The sequence below is a fragment of the Schistocerca cancellata genome, chromosome 4 (assembly GCF_023864275.1).
Source record: "Schistocerca cancellata isolate TAMUIC-IGC-003103 chromosome 4, iqSchCanc2.1, whole genome shotgun sequence".
NCBI lineage: Eukaryota > Metazoa > Arthropoda > Insecta > Orthoptera > Acrididae > Schistocerca > Schistocerca cancellata.
The window spans coordinates 459,251,996-459,277,870 of NC_064629.1; the positions used below are offsets into that span (position 1 = coordinate 459,251,996).

At 40.1% G+C, this 25,875-nt stretch overlaps 1 protein-coding gene across 1 annotated transcript in view; it reads left to right on the top strand.

Moving 5' to 3' along the window:
• The window catches only part of LOC126184254 (Down syndrome cell adhesion molecule-like), a 160,334-nt gene that overhangs the window by 11,541 nt on the left and 122,918 nt on the right, over positions 1 to 25,875 (top strand). The window contains exon 4 of the mRNA XM_049926623.1: positions 23,340 to 23,494. Within this exon, the coding sequence (XP_049782580.1) occupies positions 23,340 to 23,494 (155 nt within the window). The remainder of the gene's footprint in view (positions 1 to 23,339; positions 23,495 to 25,875) is intronic.

Genomic DNA, 25,875 nt, shown 5'->3' on the forward strand with positions numbered 1-25,875 from the left:
CAGAGGAATTCTTTGATTGAGTAAAGTGGGTTGTCATCAGGTACTTTTTCTAATTGTTTGTAAACAAAAACATATTGAGCATGTAATATTACTAACAAGGGAACCTCCCCATCACACCCCCCTCAGATTTAGTTATAAGTTGCACAGTGGATAAACCTTGAAAAACTGAACACAGATCAATTGAGAAAGCAGGAAGAAGTTGTGTGGAACTATGAAAAAAATAAGCAAAATATACAAACTGAGTAGTCCATGTGCAAGATAGGCAACATCAAGGAGAGTCTGAGCTCAGGACCGCTGTGGTCCCGTGGTTAGCGTGAGCAGCTGCGGAGCGAGAGGTCCTTCATTCAAGTCTTCCCTCGAGTAAAAAGTTTTCTTTCTTTATTTTCGCAAAGTTATGATCTGTCCATTCATTCACTGACGTCTCTGTTCACTGTAATAAGTTTAGTGTCTGTGTTTTGTGACAGCACCGCAAAACCGTGAGATTAGTAGACGAAAGGACGTGCCTCTCCAATGGGAACCGAAAACATTTGATCGCAAGAACTGGCGTCATTTCTCAGCGGGACTCATCAGCAGAAGCAGAATTTTCTTGAAGATGGCGACCAGTTGGTTCGCCGAAATATCGAGTCAAGTTGATTTTAGGATCCGGCAGCAAACCCAAAGAGATTTTCAATACTCTGAATATTCCATGCAGTGAAAACAGTCATGAGTACCTTGCTAAGTGCAGATTTGAGGAAAATCCCATGAACCCAGTGTAAGTTGCTCACAAAAAGAGTATTGCAGTTTCTGTATTTTTCACAACCATTTCTTAAAACCCAGATGATGCACATGATCACTACATCAACTACGATAAAATGAACCTGCTGGACTGCAAAACAGTACATAAAATTACTCATCAGATTTAATAATTATGCATTTAATAAACCATGTCTATCTGCAAGGAAAGCTATGCTATAGTTATCAAAGGTCACAATTTCAGCAGGTGAGTGAGATCAAAAGGGAAGAACTAATTGATGGTAAATGGGTTCATAACATGGTATTTCCACATTTGATCTTAAACAAAGTGTGCTGTTATATGGCTATGATGCATGTGTACAAAGAGTGGATACAGGAGAGTCATGGGCAGCAATGATCATTTACTGGACTAAACAATGTGATAACAGCACAATTTATAATAATGATCTTATCCATATCTGTGTCTAGATCTACATGATTACTCTGCAACTCACACTTAAGTACTTGACAGAGGATTTGTAGAACCACTTTCAGACTATTTTTCTGCTGTTCCAGCCTCCAATAGCATATGGGAAAAGTGAACACTTAAATATTTCATGCAAGCTCTGATTTTTCTTATTTTATCACTGTGGTCATTTCTTCTTATGTAGTTGGTAGTCGAAAATAAGTTTTGGTATTTGGAGGAGAAAGTTAGTGATTATAATTTCATGAAAACATCTCACAGCAAAAGTTTCTGTTTCAATGATTAGCTACAATGGGCAGAAGACATACTTTGTTGGTGCTTCACATTTTCGCAATTTTGACCAAGATTAACTCATTCTGCAGTGTTCATCTTCACCACGCCATTGTAGAAGTTGGCACAGAAACAGATAAGTAAAAAATCCCGGCAATTCACATGTTTATATATATGTAAAAGCTGATTTTGAAATTTTCCTTTGTGTGACACCATTGTGATCCATCTTATTGATCCATTTTATTGATTCATTTTCATCTACAGCTGCATAATGTGCAAGAGATATTTGGATTCATGTGCCAATCTGAAATTCTAGATTAGCATATTTTACTGTTCATATCACTTCTGCATAATATTCCATTTATTGTGTCAATACCCATTTGTATTGTGACATACTGGTATTGTGAAATTTCCACCAATTGCAAGTGGCGTGATAAACTCGTACGGTATTGTTATCATCAATTGTAGACTTAAACATATTTAAGCTATTTTAAAATTTTTGAGAACAGTAGGTCTATTCTCATTCAAAACAATACTTTTCTGATTTCATTATGTAATTACATGACAAAGAAGTCATTTTTTAGACTTTTCGGACATTTACACAAATATATTTTCCTAAGTTATCGATACAAGTCTTTTGGAAAAATTAAATAATAGCAAATCAGTATTTATTATTCACAGGTGCTGTCAAATACTGGATCACCCCTAATTGCATTGTGTATCAACACAAATAAATGAGCATTTTGGAAAATTTTTGGAAGTTACTGTTGTCCTGTGCATAATCTAATTTGTAGTAAATCAGCATTTCTGATTTACTTACTGCAGCAGATATTGTAACTGAGATACTGTGTTATATCTGGTTTTCCCTAAAATAGGAGTATATATTATCTACATTAATCATAAATTAACCCTATTTTCGAGTTTGCAAATAACTATAATCAACCTCAAAAAGTTTTTAAACACTAGTAATTTTTACCATATGTTTTTCTGGTGCCTTAATATATATGTTGTTTTGTGTATTTGCTTCAGTTCTTATATGGAACAATGGTAGTAATTTTTTAGCTCAACAGATTAAAATATTTATTTATTTACATTTTTTTGTGTGTAGGCCATCAAGCTGATGTCTTTTGCAAACATCATACATAGGTTGATTAGATTACTATAGATAGCACTTACATACAGTAATGGTACATACATTTGTCTTAATATTCTAATTATGAGTTACAAGAGAGGGCAAGTAGATTAGAATTCACTGACTGAATATAAACATTTATGTACTGAGAATACTTTTAACTTCCTTTGGAACAGCTTTGGTTCACAAGTTTTCAAAGCTTGTGGCAGCTTGCTGAACCATATCTGCCTATTAATGTAAGGACTACTGTCAACTATTTTTAATTTTGTCCTCTACCTCAAGTAGTTCCCCTTATTTCTAGTATCATTAATATATGTATCACTGCACTTATTTAGGTTATTTTTACTATTCAGAAAATAATATAATAAGTTTATACAAATACAAGGAATATACTGTTAGATATTTATGTTGGATAAAGGTTTCACCAAAGGACTCTCTGTACTTTCATCCATGCATTAACCTAATGGCTCTTTTCTGTAATGTTAGTAGCTGGGATTTACAATAAGAGGGAGGTGTCATCAGCATAGGTTACTAGATGTGAGTTGAAGTGTTGTGACAATTAGCAGGCTTAGTTTAAAGCTATTTGTTCATTATCCTGTAATACATTACACTTGCCAAAATGCAGCCCTGCTGTTCTTAACACAGGAGGAATTGGTTGATGTTCATAAGCAGTTGGAAAACACAGTGACTGTTGTGAGATGATTGGCAGCTGTGTGTTGTGTTTTGGAAGCACTCCTGAGAGGTATCTACTGGTGATATTGGTACCAAAGGTACTTCAAATACTATCCTCTTCTGTGGATCCTGTTCCTCTGCAGGAAATATAGGATCTGTCATCATCCACTTGACCACAAGTGGCTTTTCAGTGGTAGATCTAAGCATCCTGTACAGGGTAGATGGGTACCAGGGAGGACTCAGGGTGGTATATATAACCCCCTAACCAACAAGTTCAAGGTTCTGTCTTTCACTGGAACTGAGCCAGTGGAAATCAGTTCTCCTACTTGGGATACCTGTTTTGAAGAGGAAAATGCAAAATGTTAGGGGTCTATTACCATTGTTGGCAGCTCAAACATATGGTGAATGATGGTGCCCCCTAGGAAAATGGCAGCAAGGGATGCGAAGGGCACCAGGTGCAATCAGTGTGAATGCCTGTGGGGCATCATTCAACATGATGAAGAGGCTATTCTGGCAGCTGTTAAGGGAACAGGGCACAACCAACTGCAGATTGTTCTGCACGTTGGAACAAATGATACCTGTCACCTGGTCACTGAGGTCGTATTCAGATTATTCCAGTGACTAGCAGAGAAGATTGAGAAGACCAGCCCTGTACAAGGAGTTTCAACAAAGCTCACAATTTGCAGCATTGTCCCCAGAAATGACCATGGTACCTTGGTTCTGAGATGAATGGAAAGACTGAACCAAAGATTTTGAAGGTTTTGTGACAATTTAGGCTGCAGATTCCTAGACTTGTACTATAGGGTTGAGTAATGTAGAGCACCCCTAATGGATCAGGTGTGCACTATACATCAGAAGCTGCAACCTTTTTTTTTTATTATTTAGATTAGGAAGCTCTCCATCCAATCCAGATAATGATAGCTGTAGGGAACACAGGAGTATTAGTGTAAGATTGAAAGCAATGCCTCCCAAAAGTGAGACTATTAAAATCCTAGTGGTTAACTGCCAAAGCATTCACAACAAAGTGCCAGAGTTTGAAGGGCTCCTGAAAAACAGTGAAGCTCACATAATCTTAGGTTAAAAAAAAGCTGGTTGAAACTTCATATTCATGGCATTGAGGTTTCTGGGGAAAATTTAAGTGTATGTCAAAACAACAGGTTAATGGGAAATGGAGGTGGTGTATTTGTTACATTAAACAAGAAACTCAAATGCACTGAGATAGAAATTGAAGGTGCAAGTGAGATTGTTTGGGCAAGACTCAGTATCAGGGATTAGCATAGAATGGTAATTGTGTTCTTCTGTTGACCATGAGACTCTTCTCCAGATGTAACAGAAAACTTCAGAGAAAACCTTGGTTCACTTTTATGTAAGTCCCCCAAGCATACTGTAATCATCAGTGGAGACTTTAACCCCCCAACAATCAATTGGGAAAATTAAAGTTTTGTTAGTGGTAGGCATGATAAGACATCCTGTGACCCATTACTAAATGCCTTCTCTGAAAACTACCTACAACAGATAATTCTGAACCCCACTCATGAAGGACACATATTGGACCTAATGGTAACATATAGATTGACTTCTCTGAGGATGTCTACATCAAAACTGATATTAGTACCCATGATGTGGTTGTGGCAACAATAATTACCAAAGTACAAAGGACAGCTACAACAAGCAGATAGATATATATGTTCAGTGAACTAGACAAAAAATTAGTAGTGTCGTATCTCAGTGAGAAACTTGGAACTTTCAGCACAGGGCACGAGCATGTAGAGGAGCTATGGCTCAAATTTAAAAGAATAGTTGATCATGCACTGAACAGATTTGTACCCAGTAGAACAGTTCATAATGGGTGGGACTTTCCTAGGTATACATTCACTGTAAACAAACTTCTAAACAAGTACAGACTGATGCATAACAAGTGTAAAACAAAGCATATGGCTGTAGATAGAGAGACACTGAATGTAACACAGTTAGCTGTTAAGAAAGCAATGCAGGAAGCCTTCAATGACTACTGTAGCAGAATACTGTCAGATGATCTTTCTCAAAACCCAAATAAATTCTGGTCAAATGTAAAGGCTGTTAGTGGCACCAAAGTTAGTGTCCAGTCCCTAGCAAATGACTCAGAATTGGAAATTGGTGATAGCAAAGCTAAAGCTGAAATGCTTAAACCTGTTTTCAAATGTTCCTTTACGAAGGAAAACACAGGAGAATTGTCCCAGTTTAATCCTCGTATGACTGAAAAGTTTAGTGACATAAGTATTAGATCAGTGTGTTCAGAAACAGTTGAAATTGTTAAAATTAAACTAAGCTCCAAGGTCCAGTAAAATCCCTCTGAGATTCTATACTGAATTTGCAGCTGAGTTAGCCCTCCTTGTAACTATAGTCTATTTGGAGCCCTTGAACAACAACTTGTGTCCAGTAGTTGGAAGAAAGCACAGGACACACCCACCCATAAGAAGGGCAGAAGAAATGATCCACAGAACTACCATCCAATACCCTTGACAGTAATTTGTTGTAGAATTTTAGAAGATATTCTGAGCTCAAACAGAATGAGGTATCTCAAACTGAATGATCTTCATGCCAGCCAGCATGGATTCCAAAAACGTCAATCATGTGAAACCCAACTTACACTTTTCTCACATGACATACTGAAACCATTTTATCAAGGCAGTCAGGTAGATGCAGTATTTCTTGATTCCTGAAAAGCATTTGAGTCAGTGCCATTCTTATGCTTACTATCAAAATTATGGTCATATGAGGCATCAAGTGAAATTTGTGACTGGATTACGGACTTTTTGGTAGAGAGGATGCAGAATCTTGGATGGAGATTGAGTTCCATTGGTATCAAAAGAAACCAGAACATTCTATAAGACTTGGGTAGCTGGCCTTCACAGTTTAAGCCATCATTGTCACCGATGTCCATTAAGAGTCATATTCTGACCAAATGATTTCAGTTGGCCCCCAATCGTGGTTTTCGTGAGCGGTCCATTCAATGTGAAAACCCCTCCCTCTCTAATGTTCTGGCTAGTACACAATAGTTTGAGGTTTTGAGGGCTTTGGGTACTCAAATTGAATCATGGTGTGATGTTGCAGAAGTTCAGCTCACTTCCCCCCGCTGTTTATTGGACGGTTCATAGGGGTATGATATGGTGGTAGTGGTCCAAATGTGAGCAAAACATCACAGCGGCCAGTCCAGCTCATTACAGCAGCCACAGCCACAGCCACAGCTGCAGCTGCACAGCAAGCCTTGTACTGAACAACAACACCAGCACTCCATGCTTCCCTCTTGTCCACCATGTCTTGTCGCTCTTGATAGGCCAGATTGTCCTAAGCAGTGAGCCATTTGCTGCCAGTGCAACAAAATGGGCCACGTTGCTCTTGTTTGTAAACCAAAATCCCAACAGCTGACATGGATGTCAATTGTGTATCAGCAATGTCCTTTCCTCCTATTAAGATTTTTATTGATGTCAAGGTTTATCAGAAGGTTTTGCATATGCAATCGACACTGGTGCTGCTGTGTCATAACTCAATTTGCAGACGTGCAGGGACTTGGTTTCTCCCCCTTTAGCGCGAGTGTCACATACATTATTCACTTATAATAAACATAGCATTCAGATTTTATATAGTTTCTCAGCCCCAGTCATTATAAATCTGTGGTACATCACTGACTTTTCTGGTGGTGAACACTGCACAGACTGGAAATTTGTTTGGTTTGTATGCCTTTAACCTTTTTGGGTTTACTGTTTTCGATGAAGTTAATCTTGTCTCTGATCAAGTGCCCTATACATAACTCAGCTCTTTGTGCTCTGAATCTTCCACCATGTTTTCTGTGGGTTTGGATTGTGCCAATAATTTCAAAGCCCACATCACCATGAAACCTTCAGCCAGACCCCATTTCTTTCGCGCTCGCACAGTGGGAATGGTGCTCCATGACCAAGTGAACATGGAGGTCAACAGGCTCATGGCCTCCAGCATCACCCAATATTGTCAAGAAGCCAGTGGGTGGTTATGCCTTTGTGGTGATTCCAGAGTTTCTGTCATTGCTCAGTCTATCACAATCACAGACATGTATCCCTTGTCATGCCCTCACGAACTTTTTGCTAAACTCGGTAGTGGTCAGTATTTTTCCTAGGTTGACCTCTCTGATGTATATTTGCAGCTTCCTGTTGGTGTTGATTCTCAATGCCTCTTGTTCATTAACATGCATTTTGGCATGTATCAATACCTGCAGTTACCATTTGGCAAGGCCAGGGCCTCAATTATTTTTCAACATTTTCTCGAAGAACTCATGAGGTCTGTGCCTGTCTGTGACAACTATCTTGATGATATTGTGGTCTCCAGCTGCTCCACTGATGAACATCTCAACAACTTACATATGCTCTTTTCGATATTGCAGTACGCTGGATTAAACTGTAATTTGGAAAAGTGCCACCCTTCTGTTGTTTATTTTGGGTTCAAGGTCTCTAATGCTGGTATGAAACGCCTTCATCTGAATGTCTCTGCCATTGTTCCTCTTATGTGTCCTGTGTTGGTGAAGGAACTCCAGGTTTTTTTAGTTAAGGTTGTTTATCATCAACATTGGTCGCACAACCATTACTGACTTGCTGCATAGGGAGATGTCTTTCCAGTGGTCGCAGGCATGTGAAATGGCGTTTCCCAAACTGAAGTCTATGTTACTATCTGCACTACCAACTGTGTCAGCATCTAGTGTTAGCAATAGATTCATCCCAGCATGGGCTGGAGGCAGAGTTAGCTCATAAATATTCTGATGGCTCTGAGCAGCCTATTCCATACACGTCAAAGACCTTTAGTTTGGCTGACATGAGATACTCACAAATAGTGAAAGAAGCACTTGCCATGGTTTATGCCTTAAAGTATTTTCATGTTTTCCGCTATGGTGTAAAATTCCACCTCATCATAAACCGATAGATTCACGGTTTAATCCCTCAGCATCATTGCCACACAAACTAGCATATTGCCTTCAATGTTAGGCACTGTTCCTCTCTCAGTACAGCTACAGGATTCATTTCCACCCCAGGTCTAAACATGCAAATGTTGATGTGCTCTCCTATCTTCCAGTCCATCTGAACCCAGTTTTTGATTGGGAGGAGTTACTCTGTTTCTGCATTGATGAATGTGCCCAACAAACTGTCCGTGGTTTTCCAATCACTAGTGTTCAGGTCATGCTGATACAATTTTATGAAAAGCGGTACATTTCATAGAATATGGCTGGCCTGAGGCGCCTCCATGGCAGGCATCTAACCCCCTCCATAGCTGCTGTGTGTTTCAGAATTGCTTCTCTATCATGGATGGTGTTCTGCTCCTTGATATGGACTATTTAGCTCCTCACGTAGTGGTTCCCTCGGCTCTCTATTCGAAAATCCTGCAATTGCTGTGCACTGTTCACTGGGGTGTGTCACATACCAAGGCATTAGCCTTCCACTGTGTTTCTTGGCCTGGTTTGGATGGTGACATCATTTATTTGGTTACAGCATTTTCTCAATCCACATCACAGTAAGCTGCTCCATGGGCAATGCTGTCTCTGTAGCTGCAACCTTTGCAGGCCTGGGAGTGTCACCACATCTATTTTTCTAGCCCTTTCCTTAATGCATACCGGCTAATAGTAATTGGTGCTTTCTATTGGTTTCCATATGTTGTTTGTGGCCCATCAACCTCAACCTCTGCCACTGTGGCAGCCCTGTCGAAAAAAATTTCCATTGAAGGACTTCCAGCAATGCTAGTCTCTGATAATGGCCCTCAATTTGTTTTGCAGGAGTTTGCCTCCATCTGGAATGCCCATGGGATTTGCCACATTTTCATCCCACCCTTCCATCCACAGTCCAATGGTGAGGCCAAAAGGTTAGTTCGAACATTCAAAATGCAAATGAAAAAGTATGCGACTCAATCCCTGTCCAACACTGCCTTGGATCAATCTCTGTCTTCCTATCGATTTACACCATTCACTGACAACAGCACATCAAACTACCCCACAGGCATCAACCCTGGATATACCTGCATCTCCTGCAAACCATTCAGGGACACCAACTCATCCAGCCATTGTTCTTTTTCCAGCCCTGGGTGGCTGTCTGGACATGTGGTTTTGGTTGTCACCCAAAATGGATTCCTGCTATCATCTCCCGATGCCACAGCTGCCACCTCTGCACTGCCCATATGGAGGATGGCCTCTGTGCACAACATTACAACCAGTTGCGACTGCATGTGGAAACCTGGCCACCCTTGGCCAGGACACTGATGTTGCCACACCACTCTGCATCACTCAAGAGATCACCTGATGCCACAGGGTCCTGCCACAACATACGAGGGGTCCCCTATCAGCAGTGGGCGAACCCGGCGCAGCTTCTCCAATACCACTACCAGTACTGATGCAGCTACCATCCACACTAGAGTCATCTCCTCCACCTCATGTGCCAACTGTGGGGACACCACCGCCACCAGGCCCTGGACCTGATGTGTGCATGGAGCTCATGCCAACCTCACCCATCCTATTATATGAGTTGGCATGAGAAGGCAGACTGCAACACTGCCCATCCCCCAAGTACTTCCAGCCATATGCCCCAGTAGCAGTATATCACCTCAGTCAGAGCCCCACAGAGGAGAACTTCATGGACATCTCGTGAATCTGAGCTGTTCCACAAGGGAGGAGGAATGAAGTAATGTGTGCACACTTGGGAGCCATGTGCATTAGCAGTGTATTGTCATCCATGAGAGTGCGCTATGGGAGAGCAATGCTGTGAACTCTCGATAGAGCCCACCATGGGCGAGTGCCTATCAAAATCCCGCCGAGCTATGCTTGCTCTCAGTAATCATGTTATTACTGCTTGCACACATTTGATTTTTCTTATTGTGTTCACTGCATGTTATGGTGATTGGTGAACATGTCACAATCTAATAAATTTGTGCATTTCTTGTTTGTGTTGTGTGTCTAAGTTACAACAGTAACCAAGAGTCTCAACACTGTAGGTGCCAAAATACTGTCCACTGAAGATGCTTCAAAATAAATTAAAACACATCTGGTCTAAATGAAACTTTTATTACAGCCTTAGAACAAAAAGACAACACTAACATTTTATGTGTGCCCCAGCACTGTTTTCAATCGCTACAGCTTTCATCATCTATATTGCTGCAGTCCTTGTCAGTGTTTGACATTGGCCTTAGAGTGATGACTGGAGAATCAAGCAGGGTGTCAGTTAAAATTTTCCTCTCCATATCCTCCTCTTGTAGCCATTTGGTGTGCTGAACACATTCAGCTCATGCTGAAGGGGCTATGCTGTCACGTGTTTCAAGCAAAATCCTTTCTGTGTCAGTAATTTTAAATGTAATGTTTCTTTCTGCAACATATCTTTTCACTTGTGCCCATATGAGCTCTATTGGATTGTACTGGCAATGATATGGTGGCAAATGCAAAACTGTATGTCCATGTTCATGTGGAATACAATCAATTTCATAAGCTTTTTCAGAAGGCTTATGAAGCCCTACAAGATTCTGCAATTTAGCACAAGTTTGATTGGCAGTGTGCATATCTTTTTACTTGCAAACCAAATCATGATATCTAGCTTTTTTGTACTTGTCTCTTGTCAACAACTACTGAGTGATAACTCATGCTGTCCATAATAATCACTGAGTTCACAGGGTAGTAAGGGAGAAGCTGTTTTCTAAACCTTAATGTAAATGTCTCTGAATTCATTTCAGAATGATAATCCCCTATATTTGCCCAGAACACAAATTTGCTTTCCAGAATCAACCTGGAAGCAGAACTAGTGTGAAGTACTATTACTTGTCCACCTTTACTAACTTGTACTTTAAAGCTACCTGAACCATCATTATGTATACAACAAAGTTTCCTCATATGATTCTGTTTCATCCATGTTTAATCCAAGTAAAAAAGTTCTGACTGCCAGATTTTCTTATTTTAAGAATCCTTCTTAAAAACTGTGCCCTAGAAGCCATGATATTACTATGTTCCATTAAAAATTTTCTTTCATCATTTCTACTACCTTTAAAATTTAATTTATATTTTCACACATTTTCTATGTAATATTTTTGACAGCACGAAATTTGATTGTCTTATATATATTGAGCACAACTCACATTAGAACATCTTTGTCAAAGTCTTCTAAATTTGTAACAAGGCTTCTCATGGTGGTGATGTTTCCCTGGCAGTCTGAAAATTGGGCTTCCACTGGTCTTGATGGATAAATTATCTTCACAGGCAATCTGCTGAATAGTTTGATCTTAACATCACTTGCTTCTGCTGTGCATTCCTGAGATCTGACAACATCTGTGATAGGGCGGCCATTTTCTTCTTCATTGTAAATTATGTCTTGCACTTGTTTATGGGGAATTTTCACTTACCAACACCGTCAACCATGATGACTCAAAACGAATGGAATAAAAATTCCCCAAACAACTCGTAATAACCATGTTTAACAGTCACATTGGCTAAAACTTTCACAGCAGAGCACTCAGAAAACTAATGAATGCCCATTGACTGATGAAGGATGAGTGATGCCATGTGTACACAACAAATTTAAACTCTACTGCCATCATTTATGGCTCCAACTATAGTCAGTTTATCATTCACCTTAATTCAAATGTGCAATTCTAAGCTTCTGCTGCTGTGTAATGAATACAGGTAAGTAGTAGTTTTTCTTCCAGGTGACATGGTTGGTCATTGGTGTAAATGCTATACAGAAGGTGAGCAAGAACCCTTCCATGAACTAGCTCGTTCCTCTGAGTACTGCAGTCACTGACATTATTCAGTAATGAAACTTAGAGGCATTGAATCTGCAGGATGCACTTGACAGATTTCATAAAACGTAAGTCATCTATAGTAGGTGGTATAATAAGCAGCACTAAGACGTACAGGGGTAATGCCGATCACATATCCTGGCTCATAGCAATCCTCCATGTTGTCTGTGAGTTTAAGGACTTTCCCACAAGATTAGTAATTTGGTTGTTGTTATAACGTCAAGTTTAACACATATATTTCAGAACGACATAACACATATAAGTCACAGAGTAAGTTGACAAGCAAGACATGTGTACACGTTAGCATTCGAATAAGCACTGAGTCCCAGTCTAGCGGCCGCTGCTCGGCTGGCCGCTTACGTGGCGCAGCTGCTGCATGGCTGGCAGACAGCACCGCACGTAGAGGACGTGCGTAATTGCGCGGCGGCGCTTTGAATGATCGGTGAGTCACAACACTTTTCCCCCCTTTTGAAATTGTTGCACTGGTCTTGATGGAGGTGTCCTGGAGATGGCTGACGTCCATAGGCGTTGTTTGACTCGCCGTAAAGTCTCGAGGAGGAGCCTTCCCATACGGACGGAAGTGTCCCCAATGATAACGGGTCGAGATGACAGGAGACGTAGGGGTCGAATCTGCTGGGGCCCCATGCACCAATCTGCCCATTGCGGCAAGTCCAGTTGATATGACAGGAGACATGGGTGATGTGTCGGCGTCCATTGGAGGAGGAGACGAGTAGATTTGCTCTGACAGAGGATGGTCATCCGGTTCCTGCATGGTCACGTCTCCTGGTGGCGTCCGTTCTTGTGCTTGTGCTGGCATCGCGATGACAGTGACAGGGCTGCGTTGTGAGTATTGAGACATGCCAAGATCCCGAGCGTCAGGTAGAGCCAAAGGTGGTGTAGCGGCATTCGGAACAGGCGTTGCTGGCACACGAGGCCGAAGCTGGTCCGAATGACGCACTTCAACACCCGTGTCCGTCTGGATTTCATACAGGCGTCTGCCACGGTATCTTAAGATGCGGCCCGGGCTCCATTTTGGCCGCCTGCCATATCCCCGTACCCAGACGAGGTCATCGGCGGTGAACCGGCCAAGTGAAGGCACCCGCGGCCGTGAGTTGGAAGGCCGCAGAAGGTTAAGAAGTGTGCGGGGCTCTTGGCCATGTAAGAGCTCAGCCGGGCTGTGGTCGCCCATGGGGGTGAAACGGTAAGACGCCAGAAACTGGAGAAGCGCATCATCAGCAGCAGAAGAAGTCAGAAGTTTCCACATCTGAGCCTTAAATGTGCGGACAAGTCGTTCAGCCTCACCGTTGGATTGTGGATGGAACAGCCATGACGAATGACGAGCACAAAAATCCGCAAATTCGGAAGAGGCAAATTGCGGACCATTATCAGTAACAAGAGTAGAGGGGAGGCCTTCCAAAGAAAAAATGCGGGCGAGAGCACTGGTGGTTGCCGCGGTGGTAGGCGACGTGCAACGGACAATGAAAGTAAAGTTAGAGTAGGCGTCAATTACGAGGAGCCAATAAGTACCTAAAAAGGGTCCCACAAAGTCAGCATGAATGCGCTCCCAGGGCTTCTCAGGCAAAGGCAATGGTGACGAAGATGACTTTGGGGCAGCAGCCTGTGTCGCACAAGGGCCGCAGGCAGCGACCATGTGTGCTATTTCAGAGTCGATGCCAGGCCAGTACACATGACGACGCGCCAGAGATTTTGTGCGAGACACACCCAAGTGCCCTTGGTGAAGGAGGCGCAAGACCGAAGCATGCAAAGACACAGGTACCACAACACACGGCGAAGCATTTTCAGTGGAGAGGAGGATAACACCATCCCTAGCCGTGAGGCGGTAACGCAAAGTGTAGTAGTTCCACAACGGATCAGAAGTCTTAGCGGACGGGCGATCTGGCCAACCCTTCTGAATACAGCGTAAAACCCGGGAGAGGGTAGGGTCAGAACCTGTAGCAGCTGCCAGCCTGTCCCCAGTGATGGGGAACCCGTCCACAACCCGCTGCTCGGCAACATCCAGGTGGAAACACAAAAGTTCGTCCCTATCGAATGCCTGATCACGACCCATGGGAAGGCGAGACAGAGCATCAGCATTTGCATGTTGAGCTGTTGGCCGGAAATGAATCTCATAATTGAAACGAGACAAGTAAAGAGCCCAATGCTGGAGGCGGTGTGCAGCCTTGTCGGGAGGTGACGTTGATGGATGAAACAAGGAAACAAGTGGTTTGTGATCCGTAACAAGATGAAATTTTGAGCCATATAGAAAAACACCAAACTTATTAATAGCATAAATAATGGCCAAAGCTTATTTCTCAATTTGAAAATACTTTTGTTGGGCATCCGTGAGTGTTTTGGAGGCATAAGCAATGGGTTGTTCCGAACCATCAGAAAAACGGTGCGCAAGGACTGCACCAACCCCGTATTGAGAGGCGTCCGTGGCAAGAATAAGATGTTGGCCAGGTGGGTAAGTAGCCAGGCACGGGGCCTGTTTCAGCATAGTCTTCAATTTCTGGAAAGCCGCTTCGCATGACGCGGACCAGTGAAAAGGCACGTTTTTATGCAGCAGGCGATGCAACGGCTGAGCCACCGAAGCCGCAGATGGTAAAAACTTGTGATAGTATGCTATTTTCCCCAAGAAGGCCTGCAGTTCCTTAACAGATGTAGGGCGAGGAAGGGCATCAATCGCAGCGACAGTTTGCTGAAGTGGACGAATACCATCCCGAGAGAGTTGAAACCCCAAGTACGTGATAGATGCCTGAAAAAATTGTGATTTCTGAAGATTACACTTAAGACCGGCAGTCTGTAAGACATGAAAAAGTGTGCAGAGATTTTGAAGATGTTCTTCAGTAGTGGAGCCAGTGACAACAATGTCGTCCATGTAATTGATACACCCAGGGACAGGGAGCAATAATTGTTCCAAGAATCGCTGAAAGAGAGCAGGGGCGCCAGCAACCCCGAATGGCAAGCGTTGGTATTGATAGAGGCTGAAAGGCGTGTTAAGGACCAGAAACTGCCGGGAAGCAGCGTTGAGAGGAAGTTGATGATAAGCTTCTGACAGGTCAATTTTAGAAAAATACTGGCCTCCAGCAAGTTTAGTGAACAGTTCTTCAGGACGGGGCATAGGGTAAGTGTCGATGAGGCACTGAGCATTTACAGTGGCTTTGAAATCGCCACAGAGACCATTTGGCTTAGCAACGACAACGACAGGAGAGGACCACTCACTGGAAGTGACAGGAAGCAAGACCCCTGAAGTAGTGAGACGATCCAACTCCCGTTTTACCCGATCACGAAGGGCCACAGGAATGGGCCGAGCCCGAAAAAACTTAGGCCGAGCAGGGGGTTTGAGCGTGATATGAGCTTCAAAGTCGTTTGCACGGCCTAACCCAGGAGAAAAAAGGGACGAAAATGTCGTCGACAAGGAATCCAGTTGAGCATAAGGAATAGCATCAGAGACGATATTGACAGAGTCATCTATGGAGAACCCAAAAACGCGAAAGGCATCGAAACCAAAAAGATTTTCTGCGTTGCTCTGGTCGACCACAAATATGGGAACAGTGCGAACGACGGATTTGTAAGATACCTCAGCATTAAACTGACCCAAGAGAGAAATCTTCTGTTTATTGTACGTCCGTAATTGCCGAGTGACAGGTGACAGGAGTGGAGAACCCAACTGAAGATACGTCTGAGAATTAATTATAGTGGCAGCAGAACCGGTATCCACTTGCATGCGAACATCTCGACCACGGATTTGGACAGTGAGGAATAACTTCCCTGAAAGGGAAGAAGTGCAATTGACAGACAACATAGAATCAGAATCAGCGTCATGTTCATGAACATCATGTATGCGGTCGGATTTGCAAACGGAAGACACATGACCTTTCTTTTTGCAATTGTGACACACAGCCCAACGTTGGGGACAATCCTCGCGTGAATGTTTCGTAAAACACCGCGGACATGAAGGAAGTTGCCGGGGGTTTTGCTGCAGTTTCTTAGTGGGTTGTTTACGACTAGGCCGAGGCTGCGCGTGGGAGCGCACTGCGGCCACGTCGGCCGGCGGGGACGCGCCGCACGCGTCGTCAACAGCGCACAGAGGTTGTATTTCCCCGACATCACCTCACGCCTCTATTTGCGCCCCAGCGGCGCGAGAAATTTCAAAAGACTGCGCAATGGAGAGAACTTCATCTAGAGTCGGATTCGCCAACTGAAGGGCATAATAGCATCCCGTACCATGGAATCGGCATAGGATTCTTTGTGAACGTCAGTAACAAATTGACACTTTCGTCTGAGGCCGTGAAGTTCAGCATCCCAAGCGCGATAGGATTGATGTGGCTGTTTGTGACAACGATAAAAGGCAACACGAGAGGCTACCACATGTGTTTGCTTTTGAAAATAGACAGACAGAAGTGAGCACATTTCAGCAAAGGACAAAGACGCAGGATCCTTCAAAGGAGCCAATTGCGACAACAACCGAAACATTTGAGGTGAAATCCAGGGAAGGAACAGAGACTTTCATGGTTGTTCGTCCGTGATATGAAATGCCAAGAAGTGCTGTCGAAGACGTTTTTCATAATCAGACCAGTCTTCCGCCGTCTCGTCGTAAGGAGGAAAAGGAGGTATAGCCAACGACGAGAAACGCCCCGTATTTGACGCCGCGACGAAATCGCGAATCGCCGCTGTTAGAAGCGTTTGCTGTTCAAGGAGATTTTACAATAGTTGCTCGACAGTAGCCATGGACCCCTGTGGGTCAACGGTGAAAAGGAAAAATCCACTACCTCGTCGCCAATTGTTATAATGTCAAGTTTAACACATATATTTCAGAACGACACAACACATATAAGTCACAGAGTAAGTTGACAAGCAAGACATGTGTACACGTTAGCATTCGAATAAGCACTGAGTCCCAGTCTAGCGGCCGCTGCTCGGCTGGCCGCTTACGTGGCGCAGCTGCTGCATGGCTGGCAGACAGCGCCGCACGTAGAGGACGCGCGTAATTGCGCGGCGGCGCTTTGAATGATAGGCGAGTCACAACAGTTGTGTTTAATTCTTTCAAGAAATTCAAAGAGACGGCATGAGTAGAAAAATTCTTAGCATCCTTATATGCCTTGCCATGCTTCAATAGTGAAGTATTCCTTTATGAGCTCAGGAATTTGGAAGGTGATGAGGCAGTTGTTTGAGAATCTTAAGAAGTATTTAATTGTGTCTCATTCTGAAATGTTTAATTTGTTCTGTTGTTAAATCAGTTCTGCAGGGTGCATTATTATACTTAATTATGTGAATAGCTTTCCCGAGTTTATCCAGTGAAAACTGAGTCCGGAGTAAGTTATTCTCATTCTCACAATCATGCTGCATCACTAATTCCCTAGTTCTTTGGATAATTTTGACACTGAGTAGCAGCTGATGGACAGGTTGGCTAGATATGGTGTTACTTTGTAGCTGACTGGTTGGACGTTTATTATATGAGTTCTTAATCAGTTTGACACATGCATGAATGGTTTTATTTCACATATCTTTGTTCAGTCATATTACTCCATATTTATATTCTGGAAGCAGCTGTAGCTTTAAGCAATTCTTCACTTTCTTGAATTATTTTCTCTGAAGAAGGAGCACTTCCAAACAGCTGCTGACATCTTTGGAAGGTTTCTTCTGAGTTCTGAGTACATTCTTCAAAATAACTCCTAAAGTATCCTCTTGGATCATTTCTCTGTGATATTTTCTTGTTAGTTTTGTGAACATTTAATGTGACTTTAACCTGTAGAAAGGTCATTTATCAGCCCAAGTCATGTACTGATTTTCATGATATCTCTTAGTGGTACACTTATAGAAGGTTTGATGTCTGTGTTTCCCCTACAAAGCCCACGGTTTGCCTGATTGTTTATTACATACTATTTTTGGGGAGGAGATATTTAGAGATTCATGAGACATATATCAAAAAGACAGATTAGATGCCATAGGAGGGGGGGGGGTGTTCATTGAAGTTACAAAAATATTGTCTCTACTGAAGTTGAATTTGACTGTGACAGTGAAGTTATCTGGCCACATATAACAGATCTATCTGAAATCAAGTTAATTGTTAAATGTTTTCACTGGCCACCTAATTCCTCTGTGAGAGTTTTAGAGTCATTCAAAGAAAGTCTGTAGTCAGTAGCACAGAAGTATGCAGATCATGCAATATAAGTTGGAGGTGACTTTAACCAAATGAGTACAGATTAGGACATTTATGGTTTCATTGCAGGGGGTGCAGACAGACAGACTTGTGAAGTTCTTTTGAACACGTTTTCCAAAAACTGTCTTTAGCAGCTAATTTGACAGCCAACATGTAGTGGAAATATTTTGATCTTGTAGCTACAAACAGGCCTGATCTAATTGATGGTGTCAGTATAGAGACAATGGTTAGTGACCATAATTCAAGAATGCTGGTTGAGTATTTCTGCAAGAAAGAGCAGATAGACAGTTGTTAGCAACCCACTTAGAAAATGAATGAATTGGTATTATTTAATTCCAGTATGATGGATGAAGAGGAATTGTGGGCAAAATTTAAATAGACAGCAATTTGTACTCTGTGGAAATGTATGCCATTTAAATGGATTAAGGATGGAAAAGACCCACCGTGATTTAACAAATAAATCTTAAAAACGTTGAGGAAAGAAGGCTGTTGCACTCTCAGTTCAAAAGAGAAAATTCAAATGACAACAGACAAAAGTTAATAGAAACTTGTACATCTGTATAAAGATCAGTGCATGATCCTTACAACAACTACCACTGCCATGCCTTAGGTAAAGACCTTGCCGAGAACCAAAGAAAATTCTGGTCCTATATGAAATTGCTAAGTGGGTCTAAGGCTTCTATCCAGTCACTTGTTGACCAGCCTGATAGGGTAATAGAAGATGGGAATAGTAAAGCCAAAATTTTAAATTTCACATTTAAGAAATTGTTCACACAAGAGAACCATGCAAACACACCATTGTTTGACCATTGCACAGACACTCATATGGAGCACATGGTAATAGGCATCTCCGGTGCAGAGGAACAACTGAAGGAATTGAAAGCAAATAAGGCACCAGGTCTGGATGGAATCCAAATTCGATTTCGCAAAGAGCACTCAACAGCATTGACAACTTACTTAGCTTGCATTTACTGTGAATCTCTCACCCAGTGCAGAGTCCTGGTGACTGGAAAAAAGTGAAGGTGACTTGCGTATACAAGAAGAATAAACCAATGGACCCACAAAATTACAGATGAATGTCCTTAACATTGGTTTGCTGCAGAATCCTTGAACATCTTTTGAGTTCAAATGTAATAAATTTCCTTGAGAGGAAAAAGCTTCTGTCCATGAATCAGCATGATTTTAGGAAGAATCACTCATGTGAAACTCAAGTTGCATTTTTCTGACAATATATCCTATGGAGTTTGGATGAAGGGCAACAGAAAGATTCCATATTCCTAGATTTCCATAAATCATTTGGCGTGGTGCTATCCAGTCAGCTGGTGACAAAGGTTCAAGCATATGGAATAAGTTCAAAGAATTGTGAGTGTCTCAATGACTTCTTAAGTAACAGAACTTAGTATACTGTGCTTGATAGCAAGTGTTCATCAGAGCAAGGGTTATCATCAGGAGGGCCCAGGGAAGTGTGATAGGAGTACTGTTATTTACCGTATACATAAATGATCTGACTCATATGGTAAGCAACAGTCTGCACCTTTTTGCTGATGATACTGTGGTGTATGGAAAGGTGTCATCATTGAGTGTGTGTAGGAGGATACAAGATGGCTTAGACAAAATTTTTAGTTGATGTGATGAATGACAGCTAGCTCTAAATCTAGAAACATGTAAGTTAATGTATATTAGTAGGGAAAACAAACCCATAATGTTTGAATACAGAATTAATAGTTTACTGCTTGACAGTCACATTGATTAAATACCTAGTCACAGCATTATAAAGCAATACGAAATGTAATGAGCACATAAGGATCATAGTAGGGAATGCGAATGTTTGGCTGCAGTATATTGGGGAAATTTTAGGAAAGTGTGGTTGATCTGTAAAGGAGACCACATACAGAACACTAGTGCAACCCATTGTTGAGTACCATTTGAGTGTTCGTGATTCACACCAGGTCAGGTTAAGGGAAAACATCAAAACAATTCAGAGTTGGGCTACTAGTTTTCTTACCATTAGACTCAAACAACAACAAGTGTCACAGAGATGCTTCAGGAACTCACTGCAGGTAAAGTGACATTCTTTTTAAGGAACACTGTTGAGAGAATTTAGAGAACTGGCATTTGAGGCTGACTGCAAAATGATTTTATACCTACCAACATACATTTCATGTAAGGACCATGATGATAGGAGACAACAGGCTTGTAGGGAGACATAAAGTAAGTTTTTTAACCCTTGTTCTATTTGGAAGTGGAACAGGAAACGAAATGATGAGTGGTGGAACAGGGTACCCCTCTGCCATGAACCAAACGATGGATTGTTAGTTAGCTACATGTTCCATTGATCAATCTCACGGTAACCGTTATGATGTGAAATGTGTCAAGTGCATAAGAAATACATACATGAATGAAGGTTTTCTTTTCTTTCTTTCTTTCTTTAAATTTTTCCTACCCCACGCCCTTAAATGGCACATAATGCATATATTATACCTATAGATTTATTTATTACTATTCAAAAATTCATCTATGGTATAGAAGGAGTTGTCAAGGAGATATGATTTCAATTTATTTTTAAAACTGTTACTGCTGTCTGTCAGACATTTTATTTCATCTGGTAATTTAGTGAAAAGTTCTACAGCAGCATATTTTTAACCCCTTCTGTGTCAAAGATAGGTTAAGTAGAGGACAGTGTAAGTCTTTCTTTCTTCTGGTATTATAATTATGAATGTCACTGTTGTTTTTAAACTGGTCCATGTTGTTGAGAACAAATTTCATTACTGAGTAAATGTACTGTGAGGCTGTTGTAAGTATTCCTAACCTTTTAAACAGGTGCCTAAAAGATGTGCGACTGAGAGCCCCACTTATTATTCTAACCACTTTCTTTTGAGCAGTGAATACTTTTTGCCTAAGTGTTGAGTTACACCAATACACTATTCCGCATAACATCAAAGAGTGAAAGTATGCAAAGTATGTTAGCTTGCTAATTTCCATATTCTCAAAATTAGCAATTAATCTGATTGCAAAAGTTGCTGAACCTAGTCACTTTAAGAGATCCAGAATATGAATTTTCCATTTATGATTCTCATCTATATGTACACCCAAAAACTTAGTATGCTCTACACTGGTTACTGACTTCTGTTGACATGTTATATTTATTGAAGGAACTGTAGTCCTTGCAGTAGAAAATTGTATGTGCTGTGTTTTCAAAGTTCGGAGCAAGCCCACTTGCAGAAAGCCAATTAGTAACTTTTCCAAAGACATTATTTGTATCATTTTCTATTGTAGTTTCATTCACTGGATTAATAATTATGCTTGTATCATCAGCAAACAGTTTCAGTTTAGCTTCTTGTTTCAGATAAGAAGGGAGGTCATTCACATATATCAAGAACAGAGGGAGACCCATGATCAAACTATGTGGAACACCTAATGTAATTTCACCCCAGTCGGATGAAGTGGGAAACTTCATTAAATCACTTAAACCATGTACAGAAACTTTTTGCTTCCTGTCCTGTAGATATGACGTAAACCACTCATATGCTGTTCCATTTATACCATAGAATTGTAATTTCTGTAACATTATGTCATGGTCCACACAATCAAATGCCTTGAATAAGTCACATAAAATTCCTATTGGTGACATTTTACTATTTAAAGACTCTATTATGTGTATATTTCTGTCTTGGTAGAACACCTTATTTTCAATCCAAACTGTGGTTTACTAAGTATCCCATTACTGCTGAGATGGCTAACCACTCTTGAGTACATTATTTTCCAAACAAATTTTGAAAATGCTGTGAGCAAGGATACGGGCTGGTAATTATTGGCATCTGTGGTGTCTCCTTTTTTGTAGAGAGGCTTGACAATGGCATATTTTAACCTGTCTGGAAAAATACCTTGAGTTAGTGATGCATTACATATGTAACTCTGAACATCAGCTGTAACTGCTCCACATTGTTTTAATATCTTGCAAAGTATATATGTAGATGTAGGCTCCATCTGTGTACCCCATGCAAACTACAATCAGCAGTTGTACGTATGAGCTGGAATTTATCAGATTTTATTATAACAATCCTTTTATGAAACATGTGTGTAAGCAGCAATAAGTTTCCAGACTTCTTAGAATAAGTAGTCTTGTAATTTAAACAGTAAACCAAACCCAGTTTCACAATGCTTCTACCACTAGATTTAGATAATCTTACAGCTGTGCTAATGAAATCATTACAAAATGAGATACATTTCACCATTTATATATATTTTTGTACTAATATTTTAAGATATTGCTATCTACCAGTATGTTTTCACGTGTAGATATAAAAAAAACTCTTATTATGTGATAATTATTGTCAGGAAGATAGGATCATGGCATGCCCAGTGGGACTAATTATTTATTTTTTTATTTTAACATGCCTTAAAACGTTCTATGGATTTCCAGCATGCTGGATTAATTCCATGACAGTAATTCCTATTAATAGTATGATATAGAAACAGCAGCCAAAGTTACAAGAATCACTTTTTGTTAATAGATGACCAGTTTCAAGCTACCTGAAACCATTTTCAAATCATCATGACAGACAAAGCAATATTTTCTAAAACAGCAATAAACCATGCCAAGATTATACATAAGCATATAACAAAATCAAGGTTAATATTTTTTTACACATAAAAATAATCTTCACATGGTTTATATGCTATTTCAGAAAATATTGCTTTATTGGTCTGGATGATCTGAAAATGGGTTCAGGAAACCCAAAACTAGCCAGCAATTAAATAACAAAGTGAATCTTACAACTTTGGCTGTTTCTCTATCAAACTTACAATATTTCATTGAAAACAATTTTGAAAGGAAAAGGAAACAGTTACTTTTTCTCTATTTTTGTTTCTATGTACAGGAATACATTTTGAAAGCTGATATCTTGTGAGTACGTTTCATAAAATGTTTGGCACAAATTCGTATTGATGGAAATGCCTTGATGGAAGCTAACTAATTTTACACTTATTCTACATGTCTGTTTACTGCTCATAGCCTCCTCTGTTTGATATACATATTGCAGCATAATTCAAGATAAACATATATGGTCCATTTCTTGCAAAATTTCAATTTTTTATCTTCACTTGCTTCAATATTATAATTGATACCTCGCTTCTAGTGGAAACCCAATTGAAGAGGATAGTCGTACACAAATAATTGATGCTTGGTTACTGCAGATCAGTCCAGTACAGAGCACTGATGCTGGAAATTATTCATGTTCAGCAGAAAATATGTATGGGAAAGATAAAATCACCTACTATGTTGCAGTACAAGGTAAGTTTCTTATTTAGCAGGAACCTAAAAAAATGTGTAAAGTTAGCTCATCTGTATCATAAAAGACTATTAAATTTTAAAGATATCAAGTAAAAGAGCTAAATTACATGGAGCTGTTAAGTAAGTATAAGGTATTAAAATTTCTGACATAGAACATCTGGCAGCAGGCCAGATATCAACACATAAATATAGACCAATCCTTTCTCCTTTAAAGGTAATGGGATAGATAAAAATACTGACAAATGAAATTAGGAAAGGCTAAACACAGACCTACAATTTATCTTGAATTACAAAGGACTTAATGTATAGTTATGTAAGATGATGAAACATCCTATTACACTTATGTATACTCCAGCCCAGACACTACTTGTCACTTTTTTGTTGGGATTATGAATAACTTGTATTTATGTGGATCTCAATATCTTGTCTCTCTTTCCTTTTCCTTATTATCTCTGGAAATATTAATTTGCATTACTGAGAGCTTAAGGAACTGTGAAGTTTTTGTAGATCACAGCCTGCTGTATTGTCACAAAAACAATTTAATTTCATAACAGAAGGCAATCTTCTTTGTCTTGGTGCTACTTTCGGACTCCTAATACATCCAGCAAAATTTTAAACAAATTATATGTCAGTAATACCAAAGCTATGCTATCTATATGACAACTTCATGTTTGCAATATGAACACCTTGAGAAAAATGTAGATTGCTTCAACACAGTAACTTAAGGCATCAGGCTGACAGTTTGTTTTACTCCCAACAAGATGTGATAGTCTGAACCTCACACAAAGAAATTTCATTTTAAATCTTCCAATTGTTTCACTGGAAATTAACTGGACATAAATATTTTAAATCTGATGAAACAGACACTTCTTAAATACTTCATTGCTTTTTTGCATGTATTCACAATAATTTTAAAGATATAGGTTATAAGAATGGTGTAGGCATGGTACTGAATAATAGTGACATTATATAATTTACTTATCAAGCATATTTTAATAAGTTGTAAACTAATATTCAATTTAATAAGTTGTAAACTATTATTCAATTAATTGTCCAGTGATATTTTTGTAAATGACAAATGAGGTTACTCATACAAGAGGTATTCCTTCTCTTCTTTCTTTTTGTATAATACTCTGTGTATGATTTAGAAACTGAAGTCTTTTGCTGGAGGAACGAACCACAAACTGCAGGTAGAACAAACATTTTTTTTTTGTTTGATTTGATTTCTGTTAATTGTCTGGGACAAATACTGTGGTGATTTTATCACAAAAATCGTGAATAATTGATGAGTGGAAATGGGAATAGTTCTAAATGCCAGATTTCACATTTTTCAGAAGACTAGGAAAACAATGTACCTCTTTTTGTGTGTAGCTCTATCCAGAGTTTGTGTACGTATCGTGAAACAACAGAATTTTACTGCCTACATCTTCACTGCAAAAAGTAATGAGACAAATTAGAAAATAAATAATCTGTTGAAAACATTCAAAGTTTCATACCAGGAAGCTGACTGGTTATAAGTGCCAGTGAGAAAGTTCTTGTTGCAAGTACCATTAATACATAGACACATTTTCTTTGTAATAATACAGGTGTAGAAATACAACAGTAATGTAGTAGTAGTAGTAGTAGTAGTAGTATTAGTAGTAGCTTTATCCATCTGCAGATCTCTTTTTACAAGGATATAGGACATGTCAAAGTATTTACAAGTTTAGACCAATTTAAAATGAGCTAACTCATACACACATATACTTACAAACTTCTACTTAGAGACAATCATTAGATTTACTCAATGCCACACTGTTGACTCATATCTCACAATCGGTCACTACACAAACTAAAGACACATTGTTTCATAACACTTCACTCACTACACGCACAAACACACACATGCTGGTGACCTCTGGGCCATTTTCTATACCACAACTTCCCATTTTCTATCTTGAAAAACTGAGTCAGCACCCCTCTATAATGAGTGAGGTGTTGAGCTTAGAAAGAGGAAGTGGTGTTAGTATTGTGCTATGCATAGCTTGGGGGTTAGTTTTTCTAGAAAAGGAGAAAACATTGTGTGAAAGTGTTATGTGGAATGTTGGATGTTTTATAATCATTATTAGTATTTATTTGTATAACATTGTTTTACCAACTCCCTACTCTGTTTTATCTAAGTAATCCTTCAATGTATAAAATGTATTGCATAACAGGTACTTTTTAGCTGCCTTTTTAAATAAGTGTATTTTTGCTATTTCTTTTCTCTCTTTTGGTAATTTATTGTGCAGTTTTATTCATTGGTAGAAAATGCTGTTTTGAGTTTTATGTTTATTTTTTTCTTGGAAAATGTAAGTTGAGTCTAGCTCTTGTTCCATGGTCATGGACAGAACTGTTTGTGC